Source organism: Dermochelys coriacea, chromosome 9, assembly GCF_009764565.3.
Source record: "Dermochelys coriacea isolate rDerCor1 chromosome 9, rDerCor1.pri.v4, whole genome shotgun sequence".
Taxonomy (NCBI): domain Eukaryota; kingdom Metazoa; phylum Chordata; order Testudines; family Dermochelyidae; genus Dermochelys; species Dermochelys coriacea.
In genome coordinates this window covers 4,197,203-4,221,512 of record NC_050076.1, presented here as the reverse complement: position 1 = coordinate 4,221,512, position 24,310 = coordinate 4,197,203, and the positions used below count along the sequence as shown (strand labels likewise).

The 24,310-nt window shown below is 44.9% G+C and overlaps 1 protein-coding gene across 2 annotated transcripts in view; it reads left to right on the top strand.

The window, feature by feature from the left end:
* TP63 (tumor protein p63) overlaps window positions 1-24,310 on the top strand; it is a 154,495-nt gene that overhangs the window by 164 nt on the left and 130,021 nt on the right. The window contains exon 1 of one of the 2 annotated variants that reach the window (XM_043492257.1): window positions 15,069-15,210. The exons of the other annotated variant lie outside the window; for it this stretch is intronic. Within the exon in view, the coding sequence (XP_043348192.1) occupies window positions 15,149-15,210 (62 nt within the window). The 5' untranslated portion in view covers window positions 15,069-15,148. Of the gene's footprint in view, window positions 1-15,068; window positions 15,211-24,310 lie in introns of those variants that run through there. 2 annotated transcript variants of the gene reach the window in all.

Here is a 24,310-nt window from a genome sequence, read left to right as displayed (position 1 = left end):
GTTGTTTATGTTAGGAGGAGAAATTGATGTCAGAGGCAGGTGTTTCTTTGATGCAACCCTGTTTATTTTCAAAGGATGTACAAAGACCTGTTTCCCTGAATACAGGAGGAATCCAACAATGGGAGATAGCTTCTTTGCTCCCAGTCCCAAGCCTCTTTCAGCCAGCACTGTACCCAAAAAGCACGCTCTCTAGGCTTTTTCCCTGTGCTTGTTCTCGCTGTCTCCTTCGCTTTCTTTGCTCCGTCTGTGTCTCTCTGCCACTTCTCTCACACAAACAGCTCTTCCAACCAATGTGTTTTGCCAGGAGTTCCATTGGGCCACATGGTTCAGCTTTTACTCAAGTCTCTCTGGGTGTTTGTGTTTTGGGTGGCGGTGCCATTTGTCTCCGCTATAAGGGTCCAGAAAGGGGCTTAATCGTTTCTTGCATTTATCCTAAATGAAGCTTGGTGGCCAGGCCCACCAATTTCAATGTGGTTTCATTCAAGCCCCCTGCATAACAATGTTAGAGATTGGGGCCCTACAGTGGGAGGTGCTGTACAAACATATTGTAAGAGACAATCCCTGCCCTGAAGAGTTCATAATCTAAACAGACAAAGCAGACAAAAGGTGGGAGAAAGAGAGAACAATCCTTTCTATCTGACAAATGAGGAACAGAAAGATTAAGTAATTTGCCCACTGTCACACACAATCTGTGGAAGAGATGAGAATCGAACCCAGATCTCCTGAGTCCCAGCCCAATGCTTTAACCTCTGATAGCTAGGGTTAGTCAGATAATTAAAAACAACCATGAATAATTTATTTAGTGATGGAGGAGGAGGGAAAAAACTGAGTTGAATAGACTTCAATGGGAAAATTATTGAAACCAGTTCAAGGGATTCCATTAAAAACACTGCCTTGCATGGTGACAGGTTTCAGGGGGTAGCCGTGTTAGCCTGTATCAGCAAAAACAAGGTTGTTTTCACTAAAAACATCATCTCCTGGCCTGATCCTGAAAAAAGTTGAGCACCTCCTAGACTATTCAGAACCTTCTGAGCTCAGCACCTCATGGGGTGAGGCCACATGCGAATATCTCACACAAGAATGCCAAGTGTGTGTCTATAGAAACTAGTAATAGACCTTGTCCAAATTCCTCCTCCATTAATCTTAAGATTTATCTAGCATAACATGACTTGAGGTCACCAGTGTTAAGATCAGCCAAAATCAATATCAATCTACATTGTTAATGTATCTGGAGCACGATGCAGCTGTCCTTGCTATGTAGGGAGCATAATTTAATCTCCCCGTGCAGTATGTATTGAATTTATTACTTGGTGGCGTTCAGTGAATGCAGAGTAGTGGGTGGGGAAGATCTGGCTTTTGGTTGTGAATTTGTACTACATGCATGAGTAAAGGCACACGTCTGATGTGCTGACTCCAAGCAAATGGTTTCAGTTCAATCCGTAATCTTATACCCCTCCTTTTGGTTGGTTTTCTTCTGTCTAGGCACTTGTATTATCAATCTGACTGGATGCTGAGATTGGTTTGGTAGAAAAAGAGAGAGATCTTAGAAACAGAGGAATGGAGATTAAATTCAAGTGATCTTATTAAAAATAATTAGCATTAAAGTTTATCTTTTCAAAGATGCCACACTGAATTATAGACTCTCCCTAGGCAGCTTCCTGATCTAGCTTCCCCAAAGGCAACCGATTGCATAGTGTCAGTGTCAACCTCTCTGAGCCTGTGAAGATACTGCTTGCAGTGCTGATTCCTGTGCTGGGAGCATTGCTTATTTCCCAATACTCTCTTCCCAGACTGACTGACGGATTGATACTACCCAGGGCAGATATGGGGACAGAAAAGATCTGACTATGTCCTGTGGTCTGGACTAGACAGGGGCGTGAGTTCAAGCCCTCAGGACCAAACCCTGGCCTTATTGAAGTCAACGGGAGTTTTGCTAATGACGACAGAGTTTCACCTCCAGATGGTGTCTTGTTCGAATGCTGGGTTTTGTGGCATTTGAAATCCAGCTCTTAATCCACAGTTTTCAGCCCAAGCTCCCATCGAATGCAGGTGCCATCCCTCAGGGCGAGCTGGGAGCCAACTTTATTCTTAATTTAGAGCAGCGACCACACTGCGCTAAATGTTCAATGCAAAAACCCAAGGAAAAACAAAAACAGGCAGAAGCTTAAAGTTGCAGGTGCCATGTACATTTGCAGAGACGCCGACTGCCCTGCTTCACCCAAGGCAGCGGGAATTTGGCCAGTGGGTTGTGGATTTTTCAAATGCACTCAGCTTTGGTCTAACTCTGCTGCATTAAAATCAGTGGGAGGGGTTTTTTACCATTGATTTCAAAGGGGTTGAAGTTGGGCCAATGCTGGGCGAGTGGTTTTACAAATCCCACCTTTAAATAGAATGTCGTCCTCCATTCTTCTCTCTGAGATTATCTAGAGGGGAGTTAGGGGTAACTGTTTCCCTGCCCCGAGGGGTTTAGACCATTGCCCCCTCCTGCTCAATGTAATATCTGAGGCCACTAGAAGAGTTAAGAAAACACAGGTTTCAGAGTAGCAGCCGTGTTAGTCTGTATTCGCAAAAAGAACAGGAGTACTTGTGGCACCTTAGAGACTAACAAATTTATTTTGAGCATAAGCTTTCGTGAGCTACAACGTATTCAGTGTGCTGCTAAGCTCTGCGCTACTCCTGATCATAACCTGCCTGGATCTGCAGTTTGTTACCTGCTCACAACTCAACCACTCGCAAACCTGACTCTGGATTCCCCTGAACCTTGTCAGTTATAGTTGCAAGTGGAAAACACATGAGACATGGAGGTTTTGGCCCCCATCTAATCATGGTAGAGTGGTGCCAGCTGAGGTTTGCTTTGAGGTTTTTTTTATTCATTTTGAAGAATGCACTAAAGTAAAACATGAAGTGTGAACCACAAATGAACTGATGCCCAGAGAAGGGCTCACACACCACTATGAGCAGAAACCACTGGCTTCCATCTCACTCTGCTGGGCATTGTGCTAGAACTGGGTGATATTAGCAAACTTTTTTATATATATATAGAGAGAGAGAGAGTTGCATGAAGCTGTTTCAGGTTATTTTGACCCTCTTTCTTTTCTCTTGTTTGCCAAATTCCATGAAATGGTTATTTTTCTCCAATTGAAATAATGTAAAAATTCAAATGTCAACTTTCAAATTTCAAAATCCCTGTTTGTGCTGCTTAAAATGGGCCTGCTTTCATTTTGGGACAGATTGTGTTATCTTTGGTAATGCTCCGTGGCACCTCTTAGTGCATGTGCGATGCCACTTCGTGGGAACCAGGTGGAGCAAAGTACAGCTCACTGTGGGTAAAAGGTTTGGAATCTGGACTGTGGGTAGGCAGGTGTGTGGGTGTCTGTCTCTGTGTCTGTGTGCGTGCATGCAGCCTATTGCTGTCATTTCCAAAGAAGGGGAAATACAGAGTTACTGAGTTAAACGGCTGTCATATTCAGTCCTGTTTGCCTTAAAAATAACAATGTAGGAAATGTACTGCTGGTGGAACAAGCAGTTTCCCTCTGGACTTGCACTTGATGTGGGAGGGCAAAGGATCCCAAGAGAAGCCAGCAAGTACTGAAATCTCTCAGATCTTTTTAACGGTTGGCATTGTGAAATATTGTTATGCATCTATAATTAGGGTGTGTAACAGATGGCTAACGCTTAGTTATAATTAATGTCTAATGCACAGGAAAATAACCCAAAGCAGACAGTGATTCACCAGCGCCAAAAGAATTTTAATTCCCTCTTTGCTGGGCTTAAGCTTCGCTTGCAGAATCTGGAACTGGAGGGGAATTCGGTTACATCACTAATTTCACAGGGACCCTATTCTGTATTAAAAGTTGTGTGTGCAAATGCTTCATTATTATAGATTACATTATATTGTGCTGTATCACCTGCTTTAGTAACTTGAAATCATGTATTAAAGGGGTGCACACATTGCTTTAGCAGCATACCATGTTACAAGCTGCTATAGAATAGACGCAGTCTTGCTGCTTCAGAACTGATTACTAATGCTTTAGGATAAATGATTTAAGAAGAGACTTTAATTAGGTGCTTGTAGCATTCAGGTGGGGAAACATTTTCTTTATAAAACTATTTTAAGTATTTATTATAGGTAGTAATTGCTTAACACAGCCGTCCACCCTGAGCCATTAGCAACCTCATGACATTAGGCTCTAAAGGTTTCCAGTTCCTGGAAGCTGGGACACAGTTGCTGTGAGGTGGCACTTGGTGGTGAAACATAAAGAGGTGTTTTGGTGAGATGTCACTAAGCTGCACTGCAATGCAGTGACTGGCATGAGGGCCAGTGAACAAGTTCGGGGGAAAAAGCATGAGTGGCAGGTTCTCCCCCAAATGAATCTGGGACCATTTCGGCAACCCTTGGATGGCTGATGACAGAGAATCTTGAATTTATACTGTGCAAAGAACTTATTAACTGTTTTCTGCCTGTTCCCAAATTATTTGCCAAAAAGCCTTTTCTTACCGTTTGGCCAGTTTTATAGATATCAGAGATTCTCAATCATGGGTTGTTATAGACCATTTCACATCTCTGTAGAGTGATAGCCTGTGGTCCCCTCCCGTTTGCCATCACTTAATATTCCTCAATACCTACATCAATTGCTTTAATGGAAAAGTAAACATTAGCAAGGTACTTCGTATCTATTAAGACTATTTTAGAGTGATTTAGTTGCAGAAAAGAGGCACCAGTACCATGTGTCCAGCCAGAATCTATGCTGTTTTTTCGAGTGCTTGTCCATATATACTCCACCTTTGGGGCAAGCGCACCCTGTGTGATTAATCTCAGAGCCTTTGGCCCGGTGTGGCCATCAGGGCAACGTGCTGAGTGCCCTGGCATCCCCCTTTCCAGAGCATAAAGGGCAGAGTGAGGCCAACCGACCTTCAGTCCCTTCTTCCTTCTCCTTGGCTGTGAAATGGAACTGAGAGCAGTCACCCTGTCACTTTCACACTGGCAATTAAAATGGATAGTTCTCTGCATAGTTCCCTATTACTTGGGGTGGGTTAATAGTTAGCTTGGAATAGCTTTTTATAGTAGATTTCTTTTCTGGGTAGTTCTTTTTCTCTGTCATTGAGTTACCAGGCTTCACTCATTATGGCTGAGCAAAAATTGCCAGGGTTCAAATACTGCACCTCGTGCAAGGTGACTGTACCCCTCGGTGACAGGCATACTTGGTGTTTGTTTGGTTTGGGTGAGGGGCATATCACTGACAAGTTCTCCATTTGTCCTTTTCTAAAAGAACCCGATACAACAGGGAGGCTCATTTAAAGCTTTATCTGCCGGACCAGTGGAAGCAGCTAGCCTCGGGTCCAGATAAACAAGATCCACCCAGCTCTGAACAGTCCTCCATCAGAATTGCTCTGGTGACTGTGAGTGCTCTGATTACCTCTCGGGCCTCAGCTCATGATAAACATTGCGGTGGTGCTTCCAGTCCTAAGCCCCCTTTGTCAGCAGAGAGGGGTAGGGTGCCGCACTGCTTTTCGGAAGAGCAGAAGGACAGGTCTGCCTCTGAGGAACCCAGTGAAAGGAAGAGGCGCAGATTGCCTCAGCTTTCCTCTCACAAGGCCTAAATTAGGTCCCTCTGGTTCCTGAAAACCTTCCGGTCTCCATAAACCAGTCCAGACCAAGAGCATCCTCCAACGGTCTCCTCTACTACCTCTCTGGCACTGCCTGCTGGGTGCTTGGTACAGACCTTCTCAGCAGTGTCTGCTGCATAACGAGCATCTCAAAATGATTGCTCATGGTGCAGAGGGTCTTGACACCAAGATTTCTGGCACGGGGAAATCTAGCCATGTCTGCCTTTGCTGAGACGCCGCTGTTCTCCTCCACAGTAAATGTATTCTCAGCACTACTGATAGTAGATATTTCTTTGGCAACTCACATTGCTTACACCTCTGATTCCTGGCCATACCAGGCACTAGGAACTTCCATCAGGCTAAGAAACGATCCTCCTCAGCATGGGTGGTGGGTATCGAAGGCAGGGGGATGCTGTGTCTCCCCAAACAGCCTTGTGTGGCCCCACCCCCTGGCACCTTCCCTTCCTGCTTCCCTGGCTGTGCTGTGGGGGGGCTTGTCCCCCCGTGGTCGGGGCCCCAGGCTGGGGCTGAGGGCTAATGGAGTCTGACCTGTGCTTCAAGGCTGGGGGAGGGAGGTCATGCCGCCTGCTCACCCGCCCAGTGTTCTGGGGGCACTCGGGCGGTATGGGAGGTGCATGAGCGGGGGGGGGCTGGCTGCCTTGGTGGGAGTGGGGGAACTCTGGGCTCCAATGGGAGAGGAGGGGCCTCAGGCAGAAGGTGTGGTCTGGGCCGGGGCCTAGCCTCCCTGAGCCCGGGGTTCACCTGCTGCCCATGCTCCTCAGCCCACTGTAGATCTAGGTCTCCCTCCCCGGCAGGGTCCACCAACAGCCACTCCAAGGAGCAATTGCTGGTCCTTCCTCTCATGAAAAAGTCCATCCGTCAGCTGGACTTGCTTCCATTTTCACCCAAAGAAACTGTGTTTCCGTCTGCTCTGTCACACCTCAGTGACTACAGGGCTTTTCAAGACCCCCTTTGGATAGTGGAGTTCTTGAGATTCCAAATGCAACAGTGCACAGAGAAATCCCCCGTGCTAGAGATCTTGCACAACTCTGTACTGGATAGGCTGGCTCTGCCGATAGATGAGAGACTGTTAGAAACTGCACTGCTCCTATGCAGATGCCTGTATCTATTCCTCCAATGTCTAAAAGGGCAGACAGAAGGCACCAAGTGCTGTCTTTGGGATTTGGATACTTTTACACTCCTCCCAGAACTGGATCCCTTTTTCTAACCACTGCTCAGGAGAGGATGAAAGAGCAAAGCTCTAAGGTGACATTGAAACAAGAGCCCAAATGCCTGGGTTTTTTTCCCCCAGAGGAAAAAGGAAGGAGCTGCTAGCGTCCATCTTAGAATTGCCAATTATCAGGCACTCCTTACCTACTATGATTGTATCAATTGGCATAAGATGTTGAACATCACAGACGAATTACCACAGGAGTAGAGAGAAATGAAGATCTGCAATCACAGAGGCTTAGCAGTGGGAAATACCTGCGCTTTCTAGCAGGAACTTAACATTTCCAGTACAGGGTCCTACCATTTGGGTTATCAATAGCACACCCGATCTGGTGCCACCATCCAAGAGATGGTGAGTATGGAGTGCTACCAAGACACCTCTTATCTGAGAGGCAACTCGATAAGAACTGCCCATTAAAGTCTGCAGAGCGGTACCCTAGTTCGCTAAAGGGTTTGGGTGTCCCCTGAGAGTTATGGATAATTGAGACTGAACTGCATGTGACTTATAAAATATATCTAATTATACTGTTGTGGCAGCAGTCACAGATGGCACTGCTACACATAACAACGCAAATTCTTTTTCATGGTATGCAAGCCATGCCGTCTTTGAGGGCATGCTGTACTGTTGCAGTTTTCTGAAAGAAGTTACCTGGGGGGCAGATGTTGCAAACAGCAGGAGAGTTGCTCTCTCTTTTCATCTGTCTTACTTGAGTTGGTTCTTGGGGCAGAGTTGCTCCCTGGGAACAGGGCATTGGTGTTCAGGCTGAGATTCCTGCAAGAGGGGATTGCCTGCATGCCACTTGCGACCACCTATGTTCCAGGGATGTAAATAGACATGATTCTGTGTCACTGATTTCTTCTCCAATAGGAAACCTACCTCAGGAGCTTGGTATCTGCTACCTGCGGGCACAGGCGGGGAGAGAAGTTTTTTTGAGAAGAACCAGAGTTCCAAAGTTTGGATCAGGATTTGAACTTCGCCCATGTCTGAGGGTGTATTGCATCTGGGTTTCTGGCTTGGCCCATTACAGAAGTAGAATCTAGATCTGACCTTTGCTAAAGGATGTGGGGTGGGGAGAGGTGAGTTTTGATTCGTTCCCAGCCCTATTAATTTTTACTTTGCTTATGTGTGGCCAGATTAGTGCAGGGGGTGGGAGGATGCAGGGAACTATTGTGCACAAGGACCAGGTATGGTGGTGACTTCAGGCCTTCATGCCAAGAGGGAAATGTTTGTACTGGGGAGATAATTAATAGTCCAACCTTAACATGGCAGTGTTAACTTGGGTGGCAGCAGGTTAGTGAGCCTCAGGCCTACACATTCTGTTATGGTTTGTAATCACTGGACTCTGCCCTGAATCTCCAGCGTTCTGCCTTTAATGTCTATGCTCCTTATTGTCCTGTCTTTTCATGGGCAGACTTAGGACCCGGGAAAAGCCCCACAAGCCCAATATGGGGAGGGTGTCATGGATCTAAGTTATACTGGCTCATCCTGTTTTGAAAATGAAGCATCCCTGGGATCCCTTGTGGACACTAAACTGATCTGCTCCAGCCAACAGAACAGTTAGTTATAAATGTGTATTTATGAAACAAGGAATCTATTGGCAATCGTGCATGTGTGACTTTCTGTAAGCGCTGGTGAAAGGTGCTTTCCCTGGACGTTCAGGTCTCAGCTTCTTGACAGAGCAGGTACATCATGAGCAGAGATAGGCGCGTTCCCTGCGAAGGTGTGCCTCACCTCTGACCTGAAATTGCTCCTTGAGGGCCGCTGAAAGGATGGTGGAATTACTATCGCCCTTTCTGGCTTTGGTGCCTCACGTGAGGCTCTCAGCAGGGGATGGGTGTGATGGTGAGTTTCTGGGTGTGAAGCTCTCTCCACAGAGACTCATCAGCTTGCTTCATCTAGGCTGCTTCTCTTCTGGCCTCAGGGCCACTCGTGCCATGGAGCACGTTAGAAAGACAAGGCAGGTGAGATAATATCTGTTATTGGACCAGCTTCTGTTGGTGAGAAAGACAAGCGACACTGCTCTGAGTAAGTTCAAAAGTGTCTCTCTCTCATCCACAAAAGCTGGTCCAATAAAAGATATCCCCTCACCCACTTTCTCTCTCTCTCTGTCTCTCATATCTTGGGACCAGAACGGCTACAACAACACTTCCTACAAGGAGCTCCTTGGCAGTCGTCAGGGAGGTCTGTTCCCATTCCCTGACTGTGGTCTTTCACTGAAGCCGACTGCGCTCACCTCCTTGCAACCAGATCTTCCTTAGATGCCAGACACATCCCAGAAACCATTGCACTGATGGCCGGGACGCCTACTGTCAAGTGTCACAGGAATGGAGGAAGAGATGCAAAGGATGTTGGGACCAATTAGAGGAGGAAGAGGCTCAGTTATGACAAAGAATGCAAGAAAAAGCTCAGGTGCTCCTGCCCCAGCTATCCGGCATCCAAAGCTTCTGGGGCTGCTGCTCTTGGGACTGTACCAAGGTGATAAAGGGAAGCCGCCCGCAAGGGGAGTATTGCCTGTGGGGTTGACAGCTCCAACCTGGGCCTGACCCTACTGCACAGTGATGCTGTATATATCTATGGAGTGGTGTCAGCCAGAATGCCAGACATGCAGAATGTCAGCTGGAAAGGGAGGCCATGCCCTCCACCTACACAACAACTTCCGTTCCTTTGATATACGATACACATGAGCTGCACTCACTGGGTTGCCACCTGTCCCGCCATGGGTGGGGCTGTCTCGCCTCCAGCACAACACCCCCTGTTTTTATCCTGGGCCCATGGACCCACCAAGGCTCAAAAATGTCCTTAAACAGAGCTGCTGCTGTAAGAAAGGGAATTTCCCTCCACAGCATGGAATTAATTGCTCCCTGACCTACTACAAGCAGGGGATGTCTGCAGTCACTCCACTGCACCCCCAGAAGCTTTAGAGGGCTATACCCCTCTCTCTTAAGAGCGAGGCCTGCTCTAGGGATCTGAGTAGTGGACCGGGAGCCAGCAGCTCATGAACTCAGCCTCTGACACTGTTGCCCTGTGTGACCTTGGTCAAGTCACTTCCCTTTCCTGTGTCTTATTTTCCCCACCTGGAAAATTATGGCAGCAATGTTTCCCTGCCATAGGCAGATGGCATGGGAGTTCATTAGTTAATGGCAGTGACATGCTCTGTGGAGAGGGACCCAAACCAGAATCCTAGATCCCCAAACCCTGTGAAATTTGGGGGAGATCGTGTCTGGATCCGAACCGCTTCATTCAGTCCCCTCTCTATGAAATTGATTTCACACCTAGAAATTCAGAACCTTCACCCCCTCGAGCTGAAGGGATGCCTGGAGATGAACATCTCTAGCATCATTTACAGTAATTGCTAAGAGATGTTGTGTGTCTGGCCCCATGTTAGCAATGGGAGGCTGGCTTGGAGGCTCCCCCTCAGTGATTCTAATGGTGAGATTGCATCATTTCTCAAGGCATACCCCCGTTTCAAGCCCATGTCATTTTCAGAGCATTCCTTTAAAGTTGGGGAATGAGGGGAACGTTCCCCCGTTACCTACAGAGCCCCCTTTATGCTGGTGTGTGACCAAAAGAGTGGGGTGAAGTCGGGAATGCCACCAGAACAGGTGGCCTCCCAGCAGCATAGGGCTGGTGGAATGGCTCTGTGCTGGGTCTCTGGCCGGCCCCCAACCTTGGGGTCAGGGAAATGGAGAATGGGGCTTGGCTTGGCTAGCATGCTGAGTTCTCGCTATTTTCAGTTGCAAGAAATGGCCCCAGGGAAGGGGGCCTTTGTCCCTCTGCTTACACTGGGGCCTGCTGGTGGTGGCAAAATGGGAACTATGTTTTGTGAAAAGTATCAACATTTGGGGGTGGGAGGACATTCTTCAGTCTCCCACCCCAGAGCCCCCTTTTTCCCTTGTTCAGTGGCAAAAAGGCAGGGGGGAACCCCCAAACTCAGAAAAACTGGAAAATATGTCTATGATTTAATTGAAAAATGGGGGTGGGGTAGGAGGGATCCCACAATTTTCCACATACGCAAACCCAACTGTACTGTGGACTGGTCTCCCAGATCTGGAGGGTGGCTTCAAGCCAACCTGGCTTCCCCCTCCCCCTGAGCTTCAATAGGTTCCCCTCAGCCACAGAGAGTGTCACAGTGAATCAGGGCAGAACCGGGAATAGAACCCAGGCATCCTGACACCCAGCTCTCTGTGGTAATCACTAGAGAATTCAGCCTCCTTCCCTGCCATACGAAATGCTCTAAAGCTCACTTGAAACACGCTTTTATTTGCATCCAAACCCTCACGTGCACTTAGACAAAACATCTTAAATTCTGTGCACTAGGGGAGTGTGGGCAGAGGGAGAGCCCCGCAGCTGTCTGTCTCTCCCAAACTCAAAAACAACAATGCTGGAGTGACACCCTGCATTCTAACCCACCTACACACATACCTCCTCCGCATACCCTTATGCCACCTCATTCATGTGAGACTCCAACTGCAAATCCGTCCCGCAGACAGATCTGCAATGCCCTGGCTTCTTTCGTGCTTCTCTAAGACATGTGCACCCTGCTAGCGAGGAAGTATCATCCCTTTGCCAGACTGTGTGACAACGTCCTCTGAGATGATGGGACCAGCTGGCCTATCACAGGCGCTTTTACCCTCCAGAGATGCTGCCACTGAGTTTTACGCTCCTCACAATTGCCCCTTTAATTCCAGCCTGCCAGGGTGAAATTGACCAGCTGCAAAATGGGCAGTTGCCCCGCATCTGAATTCTTTGCTCCTCAACGTGAGCCTTTTCCTCCCCAGTTACCCAACAGATTTCCTTCAAGGAAGGATAAGTATGTGGGCTGTATGGCATTCAGCCTGGAGAACCTCCCAGCTATGTGGGAAAGGGTGCTGGCAACGCAGCGAATGGGAGTCTCTCTCTCTCTCTCTCTCTCTCTTTGTCCCAGATTTCCGCTATAGAGTATATGTGAGGAGCGACTTCCAGCCGAGAGACGCTTAGCACAATGCCTGTAACTAACTCAGCCAAAGTGAGGGGCTCCGTGTGGTTCACCTAATAGAACTGAGCAGGAAAGAAAAAAATTCCACCCCTGAGATCGAACAGCCACTGGGTGAATTCCACAAGCCAAGTGGCTCTGCCTTCAGGAATGAGCATTAGCTGTTAGAGGACAGGGAAGGCCATGAAGAATCTCACCAGGTGGTCGAGATATAGATCACTTCGTCCACAGTGGTGGTCTACACTTCCATTTTCCAGCCAGGACTGGAATAGAAGCATCCAAAGAGCGTGAGACAAACTGTTCCAGCTTTGTTCTGTAGGCGAAAAGGTTTGGCTAGATTGGAGGAAGCATCCAGATTTTGGATGTTGATCCAAAATTCACAAAACTTTGAACCTTTGGGAGTTTCCCCAGCTGTAGCCATGAGGGTTCTGAGTCATTCATGTGCCTGGCTGTAAGGTGCCTGGCACCTGTTCAGGTCCTTAAGGAAAAGACCTAGAAAGTTTCTACAAGGGATGCAATCACTAGTTGCTGTCTTTCAGATGAGATACAGAACTGTGTTCCTGGACCTTTTAAGATCTTGTAGCACTTCTTACAATTATTTATCTTGCAATAGTGGGGATGTTTTCAGTGTGAATTGCAATTTAGGGAATATCTGATTGCATTCAGTCCATTTGGGATGGCCACCATCTTGGCCAATACCAGGACCATGAGTCTCTACAGCTTCAGCTAAACTGCCAGGCTCTGTGGCTGAGACTGTAACAGATTCTCATCCTCTGTGGCACAGAAAGGGGACATGCAACAAGCAGTGACCAGGGGATTACACATCTAGTATATGTTCCCTTGAAATTTTCTTTGGATATTGCTGGATTCCCCTTCTTTTCTTGGCCTAACTGTTGTGCAGTGTTCATGTGGTGTTAAACTTCTGCTATGTTCTACCCCAGAGCTGACTGCATTTCAGTGGCACAGAAAGTGATGCCATTACATGCATGCCGTAGTTTTATAAAGCCCTTTAGGGTCTCTTGGGCAGAAAAGAGCTGCATGAATGCAAGATGTTATTTTGCCACATACTAGGTAAAGACTGGTCGAAACCAGAACCACAAGTCTGCCTTTCTGGAACTCTGGATCAGAATCCTCAGGAGCAAATTTCTCCCAAAGATTTTGGTCCTGGATTTGATCCTGCACTGGAAGGGGGATTTTTCCAGTTGAGACTTCCAGTTTAGATCTGACCACAATTTCAAGGGCAGTGCCATTTTTATGAGGTTTTTAATCCTATGAGAGTTCTACCATTTGGGCCAAAATCTTATGGAAACATGAAATCCTTTGAGTTGTGTTAAGAGCTCACAAGATTTTGGTGCTGCTTAATCTGACTCCAAGGCCAAACTCTGATTCAATCTTGAACTTGACTCCTGAAGCCTAATCGGACCATCCTGGCCTGTGCCAGGCCATCTTTAATGATAGGTGAAGACTACCACAGTGGGAATAGAATAGAACAGAGGTGAATTCTAGCTATAAGCATGGATTTCTCAGAGTATGTCTATGCTGGACTTTTTCCTTCCTTTGAGGTAATTACCGATGAACTGGAGATACTTGTCACATTTGTAAAGGCTAGTGCTGACACTGATCCAAGCTACAGGTTCTTAACCAGGGAATCAACCTGGAGCAGGAAGGTAAAAAGCTAGGTATAGGCTTAATATTAATGGAGTCATTGCAGTGTGCAAACAGTGAGCAGGTCTTGTAGACAGCCTTATGTCTGACAGGGATAGAGCCCTTGACTTCCGTTTCTAGAATTAATTACCAATCCTCTCTTTCTCCATGAACTGCACATATTGCAATGTTAACTGCCTGGACTTGGCCAGGGCTCAGGGCTGCAAGTTTATGGGATTCACAATTCACAGATGTTAAGAACTATCAGGCTGAGTGTGGGTGGAGAATGTCAAGTTTTAAATAGCTTCCCTGCCACCCTGGCACAGACAGCAAAGAAAATGTTTCCACATGACACGCTTCCAACCAAAATTTCCTATGAGGAAAAATTAAAAGCCCAGCTCTCTGTCTCCGAAGAGGGCTCCTGGCTTTTGCTCATGAGGTTGGCATTTGCGCTGACATCAGCGCCTTGCAGGTGCATTGTGGGTAGGTGAGTTGAGGGTCAGCTCCCCCTCCCCCTTCTGCTTGAAGATGCAATCCTGTTGGTGGATAGATACGTGGACGCTATTTTTTCCTGCTGGAATCCATTTTAATTTAGCTCCTGATTCATATTTCATTCATTCTCCAAAACCACAAAACCAGGATAGGTTTACAGCATGCACTATTTGAGCAAGACATGGAGGGGGTGAAGCAGTGGGAAGAGAGCAGGTTGTTTCCCTGGTGTGTTTCCTGGTGGTGAAAAATAAAAGCTCATTTTGTTTTTCTTGATGGGGATCAACCTGCGTTTTATCTTTTTCCTTATCAAGGCTGATTTGCTCCTATGGACTTGACTTTACTGCTGTTTCTAGCTGCTTGTAACAGCCCAGAAAATAAATGGATTTATTCTTTAATTCCTTCCTGGGAAAGGTTTTTTAAGTATCCAAGTATGTTGCAACTCTCCGTGGGAGAGTTATAAGAACTATAAAACCATACTGGGATTTTTAAAATTCCTTAAAAAAAGGGAAAGAATCCTAGAGAAAAATTGAATTTTTTTTTGGTGGGGTAAAGGAGCAAGAGTTCAGAGTTAAATTTAATTGAGGAATTTCCCTGGGTTTTTGGTTGTTCAGCTTTTGAAACTGTGACCACAACGGACAGTTTAACTGCAGAGAGAGACTGACATGAAAATTCCCCTAGGCGACTCTGTAAACATGTTAGCCCCAGAGGTGGTCATGAAAGCACTCGAAGCAAGATCAAATTCAATGCAGGCGCAGCACCCAGCACAGGAAACTCTGGCCATTTGGAGGCAAAGTTGACCAACGAGTACAGCAGTTTGCAAAATCCCAGAACTGCCAAAATTAAACTCTGAGGTCACCATGGATGGCAACCAACGGCCAGCGAGATCAGAAGTTCAGAGATGCCCGAGATGAGTTCCCAACAACAAGTGTGGCCGATGTGCAGCAAAGATTATTAAGGATGTAGAGAGGAGGGGGAAATATCTCTGCAGAAGATGCCCAGCTGGTAAGGAGTGACTGTGATGCTCAGGTCACTTGATGAATCCCATTGGCCAAGCCTCTGGAAGATCCCACCCATTTGCAAGTGTAAAATAAGTCTCTAAAGTGCTATCTCTTGTATCACTTGACCTTATTGCATTTAGCCTGCTGGCTTTATATATATATATTTGTTTTGTTTTGTTTATCCCTGAAGAGGGATCGGAGGAAATGAATTTTGAACCTGCACCATACACCACCTTGCAATATTACCCTGATCCCTGCATGCAGCGGTGAGTTGGAGTGTGACATAAGTTTCTCCTATCGCAGATTTGATCCGAGTGCCTTGTGTAATTATTATCTTTTCTGCTAGCATGCACTGGCAGCTGGGCTGCATGGGGGAAAAATGTGCCACTCGCTTCATGCTCGGTGGAGCTGATTATTATTTTTGGCTTTCTAACTGGTTATTGTTTAATTATAAACATCCGTTTAAAATATCTCCCCTTTCCTCTTTGGCTACAGAAAAGATATCTGATAAATAACGTGAAAGCCAACAATATTTTTTCCTTGTGCTTGGGATTAGACTATTACTGTGCTTTCAGAAGTATCGAAAGTACTTTAATTGTATATAGATTTGTTTTTTAAATGAAAAGGCTCCTGGACAGAACATAAGCATTAGTAGGATACCTTGAGTTCTGGATATTTAAAATATGAATCAAGTAAGTTGTGGAGAAGATCCAAACTGTCGAAGTTTTTTTGATATCTTTCTGAGATAGTCATTTCCAAAGAATATTTTCGTGTGCTGCTTAATAGCAAACATTGTGGCTTAACAACAACTCTTATTTTTAGTTTTGTTAAGCTGTTTTATAGCTTTCCAGATGATAAAAAAGCATGTCACAGAATGGGGTCTCAGTGTATCAGATTGTTTGTTTCTTCTAACAGGCGCTTGCTATATTTAAACATGCAAATGACATGCAGACGGTATTTTTCCAGTCATAAAGCAAGGAGAGGTGAAGTCCTTTCATTGTGATCTCTTGTGGAGACACTCCTTGAAGGATAGTTTCTATCTGCATTTTGAGAGCTTGTTGGCCAGAGACTCCAGGGTTAACTCATCCTTCAGCGCTTTGCCTAATGAAGGCTGCTTATATTGCAGGGCTGTCTGTTTAAGTAAGTGCTTGGTTACTGTCACATAACCCAGGGGATTATAGAAGCTTTGTGATCTCGCTTTCATTAACAAGATTTGCCATAATGTTTTTCTCTTCCCCTACTCCACATTGATATGTACCCAGCACTTGCCCCATGTGATGAACCCTGTGGGCAGTGTGGAAAACTGGCAGGGAGAGAGAGAGCTTGAGGTTTGGGGGAAGGAGGAGGGCTGGCGGTGAGAAATAGCAAGCACTCCTTGGCTGCGCTGCCTTAGTTGGGGAATGTGGAACATAGCAGGAGGGTATTGGTTTCCCCTGTGAAACCTTCCACAACAGAAGTTGTATTGCTCTTGAGACAAACTCCGCCAAATTCTGATCTCCATGAAATCTGTGCAATCCAACTGACCTCAATGAGGCTGTGCTTTGTGCAAAAGAAATACACTACCTACATGGGGAGAAGATTTCTGATGATCGCAAAGAGCTTTTTAATCTATCAGACAAAGGCAGAAGGAGATCCAGTGCTTGGAAGGCGAGGCTGACCAAATTCAGAGTAGAAATAAGGAGCAAATATTTAAAAGTGAGGGTAATTAATCTCTGGAACAACTTGCCTATGGATGTGGTGAACTCTCCATCAGTCAAAATCTTGAAGTCAAGAATGGACATCTTTCTAAGATATATGCTGTAGTTCAAGCAGAAATTCAGGGCTTCACTGAGTGAGGTTCTCTGGCCTGTGTATCCAGGAAGTCAATCTATCATAACGGTCCCTTTTTCTGGCCTTAAAAATCTATGAAAAAGCAAATCCTTTGTCTATAGCTTGTGGTCCAAGCTTTGTGCCTTATGGTCACACTGAATTTTTGCAGATACATGTATAAATAGTGTGGGAGGAGGGTACGGGGTGATTTGGGACTGGTAATGTTTGACAGCCAGTGATATCAGGTCCTTGGCTCCAGTCCAGCCCAGTAATGCCCACAGGCTGTTTGGCTATTTGCATGAAATGAAAGGTGGGCTTGGTCCAGTTCCTAGGGTTCTGAGTCTGCATAATAAAAGCCACCCCTACCATTGGCCCCTGTGTTGGCAGGCTCAGAAGCCAAAGTCTAAATCTTTTCCTTCTCATTCCTCCACAAGGGGTAAGGCATGTTGACTGAACTCCGAGTGGGCACGCTTACCTTGCTACTGCCTAAGCTGTGCTGATCCTCTGGGTAAGAGGATGTAACAGGATCTTTCATAGTGAAGCTGTTCGGGATTTTTCCAGTGGAAGTTTTCTGTTGGAAAATGCTGCTTATGAAATTGAAATGTTTCACGGGAAGCATCTGTTATTAAACATTTCCGTTGAATAAAGGTCAAAGTACTTCTTTTTGACCTTTATATGATGATGATATTATTTATATAATACAAAGTAGACAATCAAAATGAGAAAGTTGGAAGGAAGCATTTTAACCGCATTGAAATGAGACGGTGCTTCAATATAGTTGTTTTGATGTTTCCTAAATTAAATCCTGGGGAATTTTCTTTCTGATTTGTGATGAAGGGAAATTTCAAAATGTCAGAATTACCCCCCCAAATGGAAGTTCCAAGTTACAGCTAGCTTTGCTTCATGAACCCCAACCCCTTTTTTAATAAATATATTTAGTGCTAAGTATGCAAACCCTGCTGAAATTAGAGCTGTTTCTCATTTTGATTTAGGGTATTTTCTTAAACACGACCTCCTTATTCCTGTGTGATGCTTTAGCCATGTGTCCACGGGCTCCCTCCAAGAGAGGAGAAGTTCCGTGCTGATTCTGGAGTGTCTGGCAAATGTGCTCCCAGGGGTGGGGATAGTGGCAGGGAAAGTGCTCTGCAGGTTTTACGCTTCCCTTTGCCATTGAACGCTAAGAACTGTGGCTTTTAGAGTTTTCCTCCATGTCTTTCCATTGCACTGTCCCCAGACCTCTTCAATATTACAAGGGAGATTGAAAGGCAGATGATGTGAGATGAGCCCCATGGAGTTTCCTGGGCCAGCAGATGAGTAGAACGGGGCCCTGTACCATTAACAGTTATTTCCGCACTTGTTGTCCATAGGTTTCTAAGCCCTCAAGGGGGGAGATTGTGGCACAGGTTGGTGAGGGGAAATACCCATCTCATAACACTTTTGAGGCTGCTTACCACTTGCTAAAGGCGGCAAGAACACTCATGGGTCACAATAGCAGAGATGAGCTGAGCTAGCTGCAGCATACGGACCTCCCTTGATAAGCAGAAAATATTGCCATGAGCAGTTCAGTGCTCCGTGACCTGAGCTCACGGCCTGGATAAAGAAATGGATCACTCAACTGGACGATTCCCTGGGCAGTAGTGAAGACATCCAAGGTAGAGTGTGTAAGTGGGCTGCAAAAGGTGCAGTTAGCAGAAGAGGCATGTGGCTAAGTTGTTTCATGTTTTCCCTCGAAAGGATAAGATCCCAATGACTGGTTAATGTCAAAAACCAATTAATTCAAACAATAAACTAAAAGCAAGGGTTCCATTTTTGTTATAAACCAAGAGAAGTTCTATAAAGAGTCATTCATTAGTTCTAAAGGTAGTTCATCTCTCTGGCCCAGATCCAAGGTACTTAACCACATGCATAACTTTAATCACAAGATCAGTCTCGGTGAACTGTCTACTCATTAAGAAAAGGAGTACTTGTGGCACCTTAGAGACTAACAAATTTATTTGAGCATAAGCTTTCGTGAGCTACAGCTCACTTCATTGGATGCATTCAGTGAGTTGTAGCTCATGAAAGCTTATGCTCAAATAAATTTGTTAGTCTCTAAGGTGCCACAAGTCCTCCTTTTCTTTTTGCGAATACAGACTAACAAGGCTGCTACTCTGAAACCTGTCTACTCATTGTAGTCAGTGGAACTACTTGTCCATAAAATGACATGTGCTCTTAAGTACCTTCCTGGATCAGGACCTCAGATATACTAGTAACAGGTACTACAGAAAACCTACAATAGTTGTGAGTCATCAAATAATCTACCTCTCTAAAATAGATGGGGGTTCGACCTTTCAAGAAGTGTCTGCCTAGCTGCAGTTGAAAGCTACTAATGTAAACCCAGGAAGGCACTGTAATTATGATCAAAGTCCCAATGCTTGGAGCTATATAATTAGTCCTTCTCTCCAAGCCACTTTTTTCAGCTTAAGTCTAGATGGGGGAGTGATGTTTACAGATAAGTCACTCATGTTTTTGGAATTGATGGTCATTAGACTGTACTTTACCTAGAAACTCTGCTCCCTTCGGATTATGTTTTTCTTTGTAAGAGACGCACCTGTTAGGAGAAACAGATTAACATCCTGCCTGTCCTTACATCTGGCTTCCTCTTCGCTCATGTGAGTGCAAAATCTGTTGTCTCAAAGTTTCTGATTGCTGGCGTTTCGTAGGTATTCACTGAAGCAAACTCATCCTTGGTGTAATTCCATTAACATAATGGAGTCACTTACAAACTGCTCTTTCTTCTTTAATTTCAGTCCATATAAATCACACTGCTGATTGTCTTAGAGCCCACCCTTCTAAAACTCTCACTAATTGTTTGGGCTTGAGAAACAGTCCTTGAATCTCACTGATAACTTCTAACCCCTGTTGAATCTATGTCAGAAATATGGGTTCTTAGACTTGGTCACAGTATTCTTTATCCAAAAGACAGTTAAATCTTGAAACTTTTTTTAAAAAAGAGGGAGGATGGGAGGATGAGTAGAAAAAGTTTTAATAGCTTCTTTTAAATGAATGACCATGACTCAGATTCATGGATTTCAATTATTGGAGAGATGTGGTCTCAGAACAGGCCTGGTAACCAAAACTCCTGAGTTTCTTAGATTCATAGAAGGGTCCATTGTGATCATCTAGTCTGACCTCCTGTAGAACACAGGCCAGAGAACTTCCCCAAATAATTCTTAGGGCAGAGCTTTTAGGAAAATATCCAATCTTGAAATTGATCTGTGATAGAGAACCCACAATTGGTAAATTGTTCCAATGATTAATTACTCTTACTGTCAAAAATGTGTGCTTTCTTTCCAGTTGGAATTTGTCTGGCTTCAACTTCCAGCCATTGAATCATGTTACACTTTTCTCTGCTAGACTGAAGAGCCCATTATTAAATATCTGTGCCCCATGGAAGTACTTATAGACTGTGATAAAGTCACCCTTAACCTTCTCTTTGTTAAGCTAAATAGCCATATTAAAACACATATTGTTTGCCTGCCCCCAGTTTACCAAGAAATTCAGATCACTCCGAATCAGTGACCTGTCCTCTTCATTATTTACCACGCCCCCAATTTTTGTGTCATCTGCAAACTTTATTTAATTCTAATAATTACTTCATATGTGTACATGGGCAAGTAACTGCTCTGCCGTAGCTCCCTCACACGTGGAATAAGAGAACAATGTTACTATACTTATTTGCCAAATAGAAGTCTTGTGAAAGTTAATGCTTATAAGTTACTTTGAAGGTGAAAATCCCTATATGTAAGTGCTCATTATTATTCACCTGGGGTAATAAAACAGAGATTTCCATGTTGGTGTAGGAAGGAGGCCAATTTGAATCAAAAATGCAGGCCCCACCTTGTAAACAGGGACAGCCAAGAGTTATTCACAGCACAGAGATGTGCGCTGTGTCGCTTGTCCAGTTGTGAATCAAAAGGAAAGTTATTCATTCAGTGGACCTGTAGTCAGGGCTGGCCCTAGACCAAATGATGCCCTAGGCGAGGAGCATCTTCAGTGCTCCTCCCCTCAATTTGTTAAACTTTGGAATATCTTATTTAGTATTGCCTTTGTAGCCTGTTTCATGACTTTGATGCATGATTTGCATGCATGATTTATCCCTGTCGCGAGACAATAAATTTGCTCACAACGAAAACAGCCCCCAAAACCCTGCGCCCCCCCAAGCTTGGCACCCCATGCAGTTGTCTGGGTCGCCTGCCCCTAAATCTGGCCCTGCCTATAGTAATTTTGGCGCAAGTTGCTCATCTTCCTATTTAAGACAGGCTGGGTGATATGATGATGAACCGTTGTCAGAATAATATTTAAACATAGTATCTGAAAACAAAATCAATCCCTCACTCTGGCAGACAGGGCTAATCTGGTTCCACAGATTTCTTGCTTGTGAACAGTTGTACTCCTTACTCCTTAGGTTATGCTGTACTATTTAATAGCATAAATATTACTATGCCAGGGCAGAACAATCATCTAACCAGTCTGAAAAGGAATACTTGTGGCACCTTAGAGACTAACAAATGTATTTGAGCTAAGCTTTCGTGACCTACAGCTCACTTCATGCATCCGATGAAGTGAGCTGTAGCTCACGAAAGCTTATGCTCAAATACATTTGTTAGTCTCTAAGGTGCCACAAGTACTCCTTTTCTTTTTGCAAATATAGACTAACATGGCTGCTACTCTGAAACCTAACCAGTCTGGTATCCTGCTTGTGGCAGTGGCCAAAACTTGCTGCTTTAACTGAAAGCACCAAACCCAAATGAAGAAAACCATGTGGCTTGTTATTAACGTATGTATGATAGCATCTGCTAGGCACTAGGTGCTTTCCAAGCACATAAGAAGGATGGTGCCTGCTCCTGATGACTAGGGTGATCAGACGTCCCGATATTAGAGGCTTTGTCTTATATATGCAACTGTACCCCTCCCACGCCCGAAAAAAAGTCCCACGTCCCGATTTTTCACACTTGCTATGTGGTCACCCTACTGCTTAAGCCCCTGACCAAAACTGCCAGTGACTTCAATCAGAGCTAGACTGAGCTTGCTCCACAGAGGTGAGGGGTTCAGGAGAGCTGGTTTTCCTGACCCTTCCCCCCTACCCACTATAGGAATCACTTGAGTCTCAAGACTTATGAGCCCTTGTCATTTGTATTCTAGCCAGTGTAACTGTGCAGGCCGTTCTCCTTGGTAGAAGTCTTGAATGGCTGGCCAGACATTTCCAGGGCACATCACCCACCACTACAGCTAGATTTGCATGAGCGTTCACTCTCGGTGTGTTACACTCGGGTGAAAATTTGGCCATAGGTGTCGCAACAGGAGCTGCTGGGTGGTGAGAACTTTTGAAATCAGGTCCTAACTCTGTTTATACCCTTATACCAGTAAATTATTTGCCTTGATAATACCCTATAGCAGAGAGTTCCACAGGTTAACTGTATACTGCATAAAGAGTGCAGCGAAACCTGTTTCAATTGGCCACTCTAAGAACCGATAAAAATCAGTGCTTTAGCTGAGGTGACCTAACCAAGGGGGAACACAAATGATTGACAGGACAACTTTAGGCTCCTGATGACAATGTTTTCTTGTATAGGTTTCATTATTGTTTTTTAAATGTTGAAGTCTGTTCATTTAGTTACACCCTTCTTCCTGTGTTATGAAAGTGTAACAGAACACAGGCTAGGTCTTCTCTGTACCAGACATTATTGCTAGCCTTGCTTCTCTTGAGAAGAATAAACCTTTAAATAATTTTGGTCCTTTTTAATTTCTCTGTTTATAGAAATCCCGTTCTCTTTTCCCATCCACCCACTCTGGTTTGGTGTTGCCCTTTTCTGGACCTCTTCTCTCTTTGTTAGGGAGACAATTTTATGCAGAGGATACCATATACTTTTCATAGTCATTTTCATTAAAGTGTTTTCCTTAAGACCTCGCTGCCCAGAATGTAGGCAGAAGGTGTCAGACTACTTGGAGATCTCTTTTGTGTTCTTTAAGGGATTAAAGTGGAACTGAATTGTCTGTTGTCTCTGTTTTTTCTGGCTCTAAAAGGGGATGGATGGAGAATTTATAAAGTCTTCTGTGTGGTCCTTTTTGCTCTGGGGAGAGAATGCTTGATTCACGGGATCCTCTCCCCTCCCCCTTTCCACCTCCAGCAAAGCTGAAAAAATTAATGAATCAGACACTCAATGGCTCATCTGTTTAGATGTGCTCATGATGTTCATGGTAAATGCTGTAAATATAATCCTTCGTTTGTTTGCGTGGTCCCACCCTGCTAATAGTTAACTTGCCATGTCCTCTTTCAGCAGCTACAATGATTTACAGCCCTGGATCCGTCTTTTTTTTTTTAGCAGTGAATAAAAGAAAAAGCCCAGGTTTGGGCTGGATTTGCAGGATAACCACTGTGTGCAGGTGGGAGCAAGGTGGGGAATCCATACAATTCCTGTTCTGTAAACATTTCTATTCGCATTAGGTTTTATAGCGGTTCTTCTCCTGGTCCCCCACCCACCCATTCCCTGTGCTCAATGTTCTATTTGTATTCTTGGAAATACCTTCTCAGTCCCTTCAGAACAGTGCTGGCCAGATTTACAAATGTATTTAGGCACTGAAAGAGGCGAATGGCACCTGGTGCCATTTACAAAAGTGTCAATGTCGGTTAGGTGTCTAACTTCCATTGGAAGCCAATGAGAGTTAGGTGCCTAACTTGCTTAACAGTTTTGTAAATCCTACTAGGCTTCTATCTGCATTTTTAAGTGCCTAAATACCTCTCTACATCTGGTCCCGTGCGCTCAGAATTTTAACAGGAGCTGCTGGGGAACGCATTGCTGCTACAATGGGGATCCCGAAAGGGAGACTTTCCTTTAAGATGTGGCTCTTCAAGCTAGAAGAAATGGCCCAAATTACTGCCTGAATTCTCCAAAGCCAGGAGAAGAAAGATGGGCCTGTAGCATATCATAGAAGAAAACCAGCAGTCGAGTGACCTTGGACTCAGACTAAAATACCAGCACAAAATGAATCTGGCTTTCCAGGGAAATAGAACATAGGTGGGCCAAGTTACTTCAGAACATACTCAGGTGTAACGATACCACACCAGGCAGGTTGTAGAATGACTGGCTCGTCTGTGAGTGTGCACGCTGCTTGCTTAGAAAGTGCCCGATGCTGCCTATCTTACTCTGTATTAGCACTACCTTACTCTGCAAGTATTAGTGGGCAGGACTTGTAGAGGAAGGTACTCCACACCCTGGGGCAGATTTCAGCCCAGATTGATTGCCGGCACCAAATACTGGCTTGACTTCCTCCTTCCTGTCTGACAATTACAGCCAGTCAATGCTTTTCCCATTTTGATTTTTTTGTTTTTAATGAATTTGTTTGTTTAAATTAAAATGTCGACAGAAAAAGCCCCTGAAAAATTTTGATGCAAATTAAAATATTTGTAATGTACCAATTATAATAATTGCAACTGTTTTGGGGTGTTCTTTATCAGCTATAGTTCACATCAACAATTTTGAAAAATAAGTAAGAAAAAAATTCATTTCAGCTTCC